The following is an 11,772-nucleotide window of genomic DNA, read 5'->3' on the forward strand; positions in this document are numbered from 1 at the left end:
TTTATTTTTGCAATGAAATTCTACTCACTAGATGACAGAACATCTGCTTCTGTTTACAGATGACCACTCTCAACTCCCACAAAAGGTGAGCAATTACTTATAAATTAGGGGAATTACACAGGTGAATAATTATTTATCAATGTATGGGAAAAGTTCATGATATAAAAGTGGCTTTCATTAAGTGTTTTCATGGCTTCTTCATGTCATTATGAGAGCCCAGAAAACACTTAGTTTTCTATAGTAAGTATACTATAAGTTTAATATAATTATAACAAATACATATTTACTTGGGATATTGGTTGTAAGGTCAAAATAAATTGAAATCTTTTTCAATATCAAACATAATTAAACAGTAGAAAGATGACAGTAGAAAGATCAAATAATTTCCTTTAATTTTACCATTTTCTTTTCCTTTGTGCTCATATCTGTTTTAACTTGTTGATATCCTGAAAATCAAGTATTAACTAATAGAGAAGAGGCTGTTTAGTGGGAAGTTCTGCATCAACAATTTATGATGTAATTCATTCTGTATTCCAGTGTATGTGTGAGATGACATTTTTCTACAGTTACAAAAGAGAAAAACAAGCTTTTTTTGGATCTACTGAGAAAATGCATTCTGGTAAATTTAAATATATATCTTGAATCACTGCATACTCTCAGAATATTAAAAATAGTCTATATATATTGAGCTGCATATTAAATAGACTCTTTTTCTCTCTCAGAACAGCTAATCAATGGAATAGCACAATGTCAGTTTGTAGTTAACAGTCTTCTACAAACAAGGGCCAAGAACAGTCATTTTTTGCCTAGGAACTGACCACAGTGAGAATTCTGTATTCTTCTAACTTACTCAGTAGGATCAATATCATAAGCAGCTGATTTCTCTTGTCATACAAGCTTTGAAGGCATGAAAAGGGGAGCTTTTCCTCTTTTTTCAGCCCTACCTGCTCAGTTCCTTGTAACAGGTTATGTCCTCTGACCCCCAACTGTGAATACGGAAGAGCATTTGCAGCCAAATTAACATGCCTGCTGCTGATCTGGCTAATGTAGTTTCACCTCCAAAATCTTCATCCAGATCATCTCACAGAACAGTGTCAGAGTAGTCAGACAGTTTGGTCAGAAGAACCGAGAAGTGGATAACCTCCTTTGAATGTGAGCAGATCAGCCTCTCTGACCACGTCCAAGGACACTGAAAATTATGCAGTTAATAATCATTTTTTTAAGGCTTAAACTATCTTCTATTATAATATTTAACCCTTACTCTAATGAAGCAGCCCATCAGTGTTAGTAACACCAAACGTACATGCTTATAAAAAGTTTTATATAAACACTGTAACTTGAAATGCTTGAATAATGGCACAGATGTATATGTAAAATAGAAACAGTTTTTCCAGCGCTCTCACAAAGCAGGTTTACAAGAATTTCCTCATAAGTTTACTCAGAAGGGAAAACACCAGATATCTCTTGTACCTGAAGAGAGATATCTAGGTCTCAGGTTTATACAGCACCTGTTCTCTTCCCTTCCACAGCAAGCGTCTGTTTGTGCGAGAGGAGGAGAATGAACAGATGAAGAAGAGCATGCAAGACATCATTGACTATCGACTTTCTCCTTTTACTAGCATCTGCCCAAAGTACTGGAAATTTCAGAGTAACTTATTACTGGCTTCCAGGAACAATCAGTGAGAAGAGATGACATTCCTAGATGTGCTACATCTAAGTTACCCCATGAGTAACATCAGTTGCAAGTTTTCTGAGTCTATATTTGAGGAAGTGCATTTACAGAATTTGCAAAAAAATTATATTTAAACCCACAATTCATACATTAAGATATGCCAGTCTTGCAGAGGCTCTGAGCTGGATAAGCATTTCTGGACTCATAAGGTACTAGCCTACACAGGCATACATGCGCGCACACATATGCATATTAAAAGCACTCCAACTTGGCAGCAAGTGTATCAAATTTAAAATGGCAAGATACTCTATTTAAATGATTATGCAGTGGAATATGACTCATAACTTTGTAAAACATTATAAATATAAAATTGATACATTTTCTGACAGAAAACAAGATTTGAATTCCTATTTATAACTCAAATTATAGAGAAACAGAGATATCTGGGGAGTATATCAACAGTAACAATTTCTTTTTCATATTAGAATAAGAAGCTTTTTGAAATTGTATGATATGTAGCTAAATCTAAGGTTGACAACTAGATTGAAATGTGACTATCTACTGGATAGAGTATAAAGAGATTTACAAAATCCTAACAACTGCTGAAATGCCAAAATGGAGAACAGTCATAAGTGAAATGAAGAAGTCAAGTCAGTAAATGGTCAGCATATGTTAGGTCACCTGATTTGACAGCTCTTGGATATATTGAGTAATATTTATGCACATTAGCAATTGCTGGGATTGAGTACTATTCAACATTTCTCTAGTTTCTGCAACAAGAGCCAGAACTGCCCTTTTGCAAGAGGATTAAATGTGTATATTCTGACCAAATGTACCTCAAACTATAGTCTTCCATAATTTTTCAGTCTATCAGACATGGATAGCAGAGAGATGATAAAGTCTGTGCCTGACAGTTCTCCACCATCAGTAGAGAATTTGATGTAAACAAACATTATGACTTGAAGTATAGCACAAGAAAGTCCATATTTCAGTCCTGTTTATTTTGACAGAATGTCACATCCTTAAATGTCAATGACCATTTTGAGACATCAACTTTTTCTTTGGAATTGACTACCCAGGCTTTGAAATTGGGAAACTGTCAAAAACTGCAAACGTGGTGAATTTGTGGCCTATAGTATACCACAATAAAGAGATTAAACTTTATTTAGGTTATTGGAAGAGGTCTCAGTGCCACCTGGGACATGATCTATTGTACTAAAAACAAAAGTAAGTGCTCTCCAGCCCCATATATTATTTAATGACAAGTGATGTCGTTTTATTTAATGCTGCATCACAGACAGCGCGGGACCTTTGCAGCGCCGCTGCCTGTAACACACAGTATTCGTAATTCTGAGATAAAGCCCAAAGGAAAATAAGAAACAGATCAGATAAATACAACAAATAGTCCTCAAAGTCTTTTGTGTCAAGGTGATGTGATGGGCAGCAAAGATACAATGGTCAACTTGGCTCCTGCTTATTATGTTGCAAATCTGATTACTGCCGTTTTTATTTAGTGTTACTATACTTACACAAAATAGCAATATATATTTTATAAGTACATATAAAAAAGTCACACATCTTTCTGCAAAGTGGTTATTGGCTAAATTTCAAATGGCACTCAAGAAAATGGCAAAGAACGGCAGAGGAAGAGAAGGAGTGAAATAATTACCCATTCTACCTCTGAGGCCCAAATGTATAGTCACAATAGCGAAGTCATGTAAAGGGGGGAGCCTGCAGCTCTTGGCCTGCAGTGTGCTTGAGAATAAAGTCCCTCTTGAGTCCTAGTGACTTCTGGGAAATGTGGTACACCTAACAAATATTAACTAGTAAGTTGTATAAAATGTGTGTCTACTGCATGTATGCTGCTTTTTAAAACTTTGTGCAGTTCGCATCTAGAAAAAAAGCATACTTTAGGAGAGATTCTATAGGAATGGATCTATTACCCAAGTTAAATAGACAGCAATTTGCTGTGCCTTTGGAAGATTCACATTCTGCTTGCGAGCTTTTCAATTTGTTCTATAAATTTGTCAGAACACGGCTGAATACACCAGTGAGTAAATCTGCTTCTTGCTGTTAATATTTTTAGGGGCAATTGTATTTTCAAAGAGGTTAGTTAAGAGAAAACATTTAAATAATGTATTTGTAAAATTCACAGATACATGATATCTATTATACTACACTGTGATTTTTTTCACAGATGTAAATAATCCAGTTTGATAGAGCAAATTGAAATTTGACTAATTTACACAGGTCTCTGCATGCTTTGGGAAATTCTTCTCCCATCTCTATTTTTAGCAGTGCAGTCAGTCATTATAGGCAGTTAAAGGCTGATTAGGTTTGCAGAGTAGTTAAACAAAATGCTAACCATACAAAACAGAGGGAGCAACTACTTCTCTTACTGTAAAAGGATATGTATGGAAGAGCTTTCTTAAACAACATTTTTGCTGAGCTTTTATTAAAGGTCCACATTTTACTGTTCAAAGACTGAAAATATGATAATAAATATATGCCTTGAAGGGATGCTGAGGGGAAAATTTAGACAAAATCTCAGCAAATATATATTTAAAGAGGACTTCTGTAGTACTTCAAGTTAGACTGGAATCAAATGTTAATATTCTGCACCGTTAACAGGAGCAAATCTGAGTACATTTCATTTAACTCTTACCTTGCTCCCTTAACTCTTAATCTACAACCATTAAAACTGCTTTGCTTTTTCTGTAACCATGATTTGGCTCTTCCCAAAGAGTGATGCGGTATATTGCCAGCCCAACAATTCAAAGAAACTTTTAAAATAATACTCAGATATTTTGGTTTCATTTTCAGATTTTTGTATTCATACTTCTGTATATTTCTTAAGAACTGTGAGGTATAGAAACCTGCCTTAGAAAATCAAAGCTGAGGCTGGCAACTAATAACTCAACACCCAAGAGCTGGAGTTAGTAACACAACACCAGGAATAAAGCTGGCCAAGCTGGTCAGTTCACCAAGTTTCTAAATAATCCTAAATCTTGAGCTATCTAAAATTTGACTCACTGGGTGAGTCAAGTGGGAAGCTGAGGGAATGGGAAAATTCTCCAGGATGTTAAAATTAAAGTGGAGCAAGAGGCCTACTCTCTTTGCCACCTCTTGCAATCATTGTGCAAGCCATTTCTCTTGAAAGATAGAGGTAATCAAAGGATGAATAGTCCCTCTATCTTTAAAATTTTCTGTGGGGTCACAAGGATGAGTGAAAAGCTTATCGTCTCCTCACTTCTTATTTCCACAAAGAGGTTCCATTGCTAATGAAAGGCTGTTGAACATCCCTGAAAGATTCGTGTCTAACTAAAGATCTTTTTATAGGGTAGACAAAGGACCTTGAATAAATATGTAATATAAGGCTTCCTGTAACCTCTACAGGCAGTTCAATACTTAGTAGTGCAGTATTTTTTTCTATTTTATTGTAGTAAGATAAACAAGTGTTTTTTGCAAATGCTTTTCCCCTTCCCTGATTAAAAGGGTTTAAGGACAGTGATGGAATTATTGTTTCATCTTTACTAAGTTAATGACTCAATTCAATTTTTTTTTTTATTCTAGAAGGTTGGGACAAAAAGCTCTAAAATTTTCAATGTACTATTCTAATCATGATGATTTGATCAATATAAACTCACATTCAGAAACACATAGAGCTAATAGCAAATAAATAGTAGCAATTACTTTTCAAAGTTTAGATGAATCACTTCTTTCTGTAAACTGGCAAAAATCAGAAAGCAAACCATCAGGAAGACTCAAAAGAAACTTATTTATTTTATGCATCTCTGAAGTGTAAACTATTTTAAGAGTAAGAAACAGCAGCAACCACAAATAAACAGTATTTTAAAATAGTTTTTGAATAGCAGTTGTTTTCAAATAAACTGTTTAAACTATTAACACATTAAATTATCCTAATCAGTAATGTATAAGAACAGAGGGTGCTAAGAAAGCATATGCCCTTCTATAATTCCTAACCAAGAACAAGGAGAGGACATCCCACTCAGGAATATCAATGGTAGAATGTCTGTTGATTTTAGATGGAAAAGAGAGAAATAGTCTTCACTATGAAGCATTTTCTAGTATCTCCATAGGAAAAAGGTCCTTGAAATTAGATTAGACTGGTAGCATTTTGAATACGGGTAGTACAAATTTAAACCTATGAATTGATAACCAGGCTAAATAAAAAACAGGGATATTGATTGTGTCATCACTGGGAATTACAAATGCCATATGAGAAAAGGTAATTCTTAGCTAAAATAAATAGAAATGCCTAACAAAACCCATCTGAAAGCTGAAAAAACTTTATACCTAACCATTTGCCTTTTAATACCTTCAGAGAAGGGGAGCTCTTGGGTTTCTTTCACTGTATTCCTGGCTATTGGCATGACATACAAATTTACAAATTTGGTGGGATCTTATTATCTGCAGTACCCAGATAAAATATGGGAAAACTGGGATAAATCTGATTTCTGAGCTCAATCTTCAAGTCCTGAAATAGAGATGGGAATATATTCCTTTTAAGAGTTTAGTCGAAATTTATAGCTGAGAAAGTAATCTAGAAGTTTCAGGGAAAATCCACTGGAAGGACAACTTGCAAATGGGATAAAGCAAGGATCAAAGTCTTTGATATTGAGCTTCATCTTTTTAGTTAAATTTAACATCTCCAATCCAATTACAAACCTTTTTTTTTTGGTCATTAATTTTTTTCATTTAACCATTAAATCAGAGCAGAATTGTCCATGATATATTGTTGATACATCTTTGGTCTTTCAAAGGAAAAGATGAATTCATGCATGAGATATTCTATTCTTTAATCTTGAGAGAACCTAGAAGATCATACTAGACTGACTCATCCACTTTGGGGGCTTTGGTATGAAGAACTATGCAAGATTCTGATTTTCACACCTCCACTCTTTTGTGCATGGAAGACCATGATGCCTGAAGTGTTGTGGGTAAAGATGCCATCTCTGCATCTAGATCTAGATGCGGGAGTCATTCACCATTCTCCACCCAGTGTTTCTGCTTAAATCACAGATTCAACCCTGATATCTTGATTACATTTACTTAAAAGAAACATGTTGTGGTATTTTTGTTATCCAAACCTTTAAATTTGAATTAGATAAGCATAGGGATCATTCTGAATTGTTGGCTTCTTTCAAGTCTGCTGGAGACCAAGCATCTTTTCCATTCCATTGTAGTAACCCATCTTTAAGTGTCTTTAGCCAAGGGTACTATGACTCATAGATATCTTTTTCTTCAGCAGAATTCACAGCTTTTTTTCTGCAGGTGATAATACAAGGGCAACCTTCATATGAGATTCTTTCTGCCCACTTCTTAATCCCATCCCTTGCTATTATGCTTACTATCTGGGTGTAGAAGATACGATTTCTTCCTATGTTCTGGCACAGAGGACATGGCCTACGCGTTTTAGATATTAATTTTTACTTGGCACTTCAAACTGACAGACATGATGAGCTGAGACAAGCCAGACAACCATCTGTATTAGCATTTAGAGTATCCCAAACTATGGCACGTACACTATCTGAAGGCTTTCAATAAAAAACCAGCTCCATACTTTTCTTAAAATAGCAAAAACAAAACAATCCCTTTCCAAGCATGTGTAACTACCCAGCCATGATTTACTGCTCTATGAATCAATACCAAGGAGTACAGGATTAGAGTGATGAACTACGATTTAGGTCAGTGAGGCACTGAATTTCATCCTTGTTTGGGGAAGCGTACTATATGGTAAAAGATAGAAGACAAGGGGTTGTTGTCCGATTTGGGAAATGAGAGAGTGCGTGTATGGCTTCCACATTTTGGTATGAGATATGTGTGCTCTGTGAAGCACAGTGCAATAAGTCTTTGAATCAATGGCATTTTATACATACAATAAATCCACTGGTTCAGGAGGTGGAGAACTTTTGGTGTATGTGTTTGGAGACTGCACGATATGTCTGTCTGACATTCCTGGAAAAACTGGGGTGCAGGTGCACAGCCTGTGTCTTCAGAAAGTTTGGAAGGGCATCCCCGTAACACAAACTTCATGCTAGTGTAACCAGACAGTCAGAAATTCTCTAAAGGGTAACAAGAAGCCAACATCTCATAGGTAAGATGAAATTCAGAGCTATGGATGCAACTGCTATATTATCTGTCATGACCATTGTGTCTAGGTATGATGCCTGAGCAAGCAGGTGCAAGAAACCCAACGCCAGCTCCATGGATTTTTTTTTTTGTTCAAACTTCATAGAGCCTTTCAGATTTATAATACAATGTACAATCCTGTTCTTCTCACATAAGGACAAATAATGAGGACATATTGATTTGTTTTTTCCTCCACCATTAAACACAGTTCCTAAACTAAATAAGGAGTTCATGACTTGACCTATCATCAAGATCTCAATTGTTTCAACAGAAACTTAACTTGCTGTATATATATTTCAGGGATAAAAAAATAAGAATTGCTGTCATGTGCCCTTCATCAAAAAATGCATATAGACAACTCTACCTGGGGTGAGAGAGAAGGTCACTGAAAACAGGAATGAAATTGAACCACATGCTACATCTGTAACAATGCCTGTACTATCACTAGATGTGTATAAATCAACTACTAATTTTCTCAAATATTACCTATGAAATTTTTCCCTCAGGTTTGAAGGAAATGTCATACTTTTCTTACTACAAAATAATTTATATTGGACGATTGACAGAGATGAAAAGAAGGATTGAAGGGAGCCAGAAAAATGATCAACAGAAAGCAGTTTGTTTCCTGCACTCCAGTAAATAATTTGAAGTTAATGTTATATTTTCATAGTTACCTGTGCATTTCTTGATATTGCTGTTTCTTTTTCCATGTGATCCTAACTTGCATCCAAAGTTCTCTTCCCAAAATTCTGCAAACCATACATTTCTTCGATTGTTAGCAAGTGTTCTGCTCCGAAAATATCTATCAAATGCTATATTAAAGAGAAGTGAGAGAAAAAAAAAGCATTAGAATATGATACAGGATAAAGATTGTCATTTAAAACCAGCAGTGGATTCTGCATAGATTTCATAACAAGAAAAAGTCTTAAGTACAAACTATTTTAAATAAGATATTTTAAGTGCATATAAGTAATTAAGGATTTAAAAATACTGCATGTTTTACTATTTTGTATTTGTAATAGAACAAACTATTTTTAAATAGCTACAGCAATTAAAAGAGTCTATAAAGCTTGAATAGAATTCTATAGTCTATTCTATATTCTCTTCTATATGAAGAAAAGGCAATGCAGACAGCTAGACAGCTAGTGAAACAGCTTGATTTTTAACACAATAGACTAGACCCAAATAAAGATTTATTCACCTACAAGAAATTAGGCAAATTTTAATCACTACTTAGTCAAAGACTGTGATCCAAATAAATTTCATTTCATGGACACCTAAAGTCATTGGGTGCCTCTCTGTTGGATCTGAGGCTCCCAAGACACCTTAAATGCTTCTTCTGTTTATACCCTTAATGACACCAACTGAGAAACTAAAGGTTCCTGTTTAAACCTAATCAGATCCTAAGAAGCAGGAGCTGCACCCACCTTATTCCTACAGTCCATCAGTCATGATCAAACTGTGACCAACACATACCATTGGGATTAAACACTTCACAAAATGTTTCCAGGGGCCAGCTTCTCCAAGTAGCATCAACAATGCTCAGTATTTCTAATATTTTACCAGTTTAGAGCACTTACACAGACAGCAGGAGGTGTTACTATGTACCATCCTGGGAATGAGGTGGTTCAATCCAGCAACTTCCACTTGCTAGAAGAGTGCCTCATATGTCAGGTCATAAACTATGTTAATATAGTGGCTTTTTAAAGTAACATATATCAACAGTTTAGGGAGCAGAAGGAAGAACCTAGATGCCTCTACTCCCAGAAGAATGAGCTAACTCATATCATTCATCTGATGTTGTCCCTTTTTGTCCCAGAGAACCACCAGGCTGTGAGTAAGAAACTCTCACTGTCAGTTACCTCCTCCATACATGCTCTAATTATTGGGCAATTATAAGATTGTCTTATTGCAAATTCAGCATCTCCTTATCTTGGAGCTATATTAAAAACAAACAAAAACCAGTAAAACAAGGAGACTTGCTCACTTCTTTAACAAAACAATTGCTTATCCTTTTGAGAAAAAACTCCAGGCTCTGGTCCTGAATGAATGGAAGCCTATTCACACGTCAGAGCTCTGCAGATGTCCAAAGGAGGGACAGATTTCAGACACAGCCTTAGGCTCAGTTTTCTTTTGGCTAGATGTTTCCTCCTTAGCCTTCAGAAGTTATCACTGCTTGGAGATATTTAATTCTGTCCCTACCCTGACAACAGAGCTAGATGTCTAAGTCAGGGGGTTGAATTCTTCTGTGAGGGCAAAGTAGTGAAAAGTTAAAAGGTAAATGATAGAGAACTTAAATTCTTAATTGGATTAAGCTTCAGATCAATAGACAGATCCAAACCTACAAATCATGATCTCCTCAACTCCCAAGCACAGGTGTACTGAACTCAAGGACCTAATCCCATCTGAAGAGATATGAACAGAGATATTAAATGAATATTGGATTGAGCCACATGACTCAAGTTCCTTAGATGTATAGCTTTCCGTGAACTCAAGGACTACATGATCTTTATTTTTTTCTTTCTTTTTTCTTAAAAGGACTAGAATGTTTGAACATTATCAGAAAACCAGTCTTTTGTGTCATGTGCATTCCTACCATCAATTGAGGCTCTTTTGGGCAGAATAGTTACTGCTCCTTCTGCAATCTCTTCCTGCTGCTGCACCGGTGAAATTTTTGACCCCCAACTATCTGAGCCAATCCAAAGGAAATGTCCAGACTGATTAGCTTTTTTGGCTGCTTCTAGTATCCGCCTGTAAATAAACAAACAAGTGACTAATTAAATAAACTGCATTTACAAAGAACTTTCTGATTAGAATCCCTCTGAAGTATTAATTCTGGATATGTATAAATAAGATCACTCTAATCAACTAGCCAATAGTTTTTAAAGCCTACAGCATATTCAACAACAGGCACAGAGAACTCAAGCTACAGTACTATAAAAGTGAATTTGATTCATCCTTAGCCATATTTTTCTAGCATTCTTACTGGTTTCTTCCCTTTCAGTCACTGAATACCAATCTCCTTGAGTTTCATTCTTAGGAACTAAGAAGTCATTAGATCTCTGTGGAGCAAATAACAGCAGTATGTAATTGCAATTGAATTTCTTACTGAGAACTTTTCCTTTGAATTGAATCTGAAACCTCCTGTGTACACCATTGTTCACCATCAAATTGTGCATCTCTGTGAAGAAGGAACATCTCTGACATACAGAATTAAGAAACAAGCACCTAATATCATCTTCATTCGCAAACATGATCACTGCTCGAGCATTGGGAGTTTCCAACAGGCGCTTGATGATCTTGTCAAATTCTCCTGGTCTTGGTTCCCGAGGGATTTTGAGTGACTGAGCAATGCAAACACCTCCTGAGGAAAAAAGAAACGTGAATTGAAACACTTCAAATATCCACACCTTAAATAACCTGTAGCTAAGCAGCCAGGCAAAGAAGCAAGATCTAATCTGAGAAAAGGCAGCTTAGCCAGAAGTTACCTTATCTATGCACTTTGAAATATGCACTATACAAGCTTATGCACTTAATAGTGTGTTAAAGATTACAACACAGTTACTTGTTATTTTATTTTTTATAAAAAATTTAAAACAGCATCCTGAGCCAGATCCTTGGGCACCATACACTGGCTCAGCTGGACAGAGTTCCACAGGCGTACCCCGATTTATGGCAGTTGAGAACCCAAGTTTGTCACAGGATTGCATTTAACCTTGGAGCTGCAGTTTGACACTTATCTTATGTTCATAATGTGACTCTTGGGGTCAGGTATTAGCACACACCTCTGCTTTTTCAGCAGAGAGTATATGGTTAACAATAAATGCTGCGCTTACAGAACTTAAGTGGAGAACTTGAAATTTTCTCTTATGAACAAATACATACAGATCTCTTCAAATTGTTATTGTGACATTCTTAATTAAGATGCTTTAATTATTTAAGAGGTT

General features: G+C 35.7%; 1 protein-coding gene across 2 annotated transcripts in view; it reads right to left on the reverse strand.

The window, feature by feature from the left end:
* LOC106495926 (metabotropic glutamate receptor 8) overlaps positions 1–11,184 on the reverse strand; it is a 193,340-nt gene extending 182,156 nt beyond the window's left edge. For both annotated transcript variants that reach the window (XM_013956490.2, XM_013956489.2), the window contains exons 1-3: positions 11,054–11,184; positions 10,422–10,576; positions 8,500–8,637 (exon numbers count right to left, since the gene is read on the reverse strand). In XM_013956490.2, coding sequence (XP_013811944.1) covers positions 8,500–8,637; positions 10,422–10,576; positions 11,054–11,079 — 319 coding nt within the window. In that variant the 5' untranslated portion in view covers positions 11,080–11,184. The remainder of the gene's footprint in view (positions 1–8,499; positions 8,638–10,421; positions 10,577–11,053) is intronic.
* Between the last annotated feature and the right edge of the window lie 588 nt (positions 11,185–11,772).

This window comes from Apteryx mantelli, chromosome 1, assembly GCF_036417845.1.
Source record: "Apteryx mantelli isolate bAptMan1 chromosome 1, bAptMan1.hap1, whole genome shotgun sequence".
Taxonomy (NCBI): Eukaryota; Metazoa; Chordata; class Aves; order Apterygiformes; family Apterygidae; genus Apteryx; species Apteryx mantelli.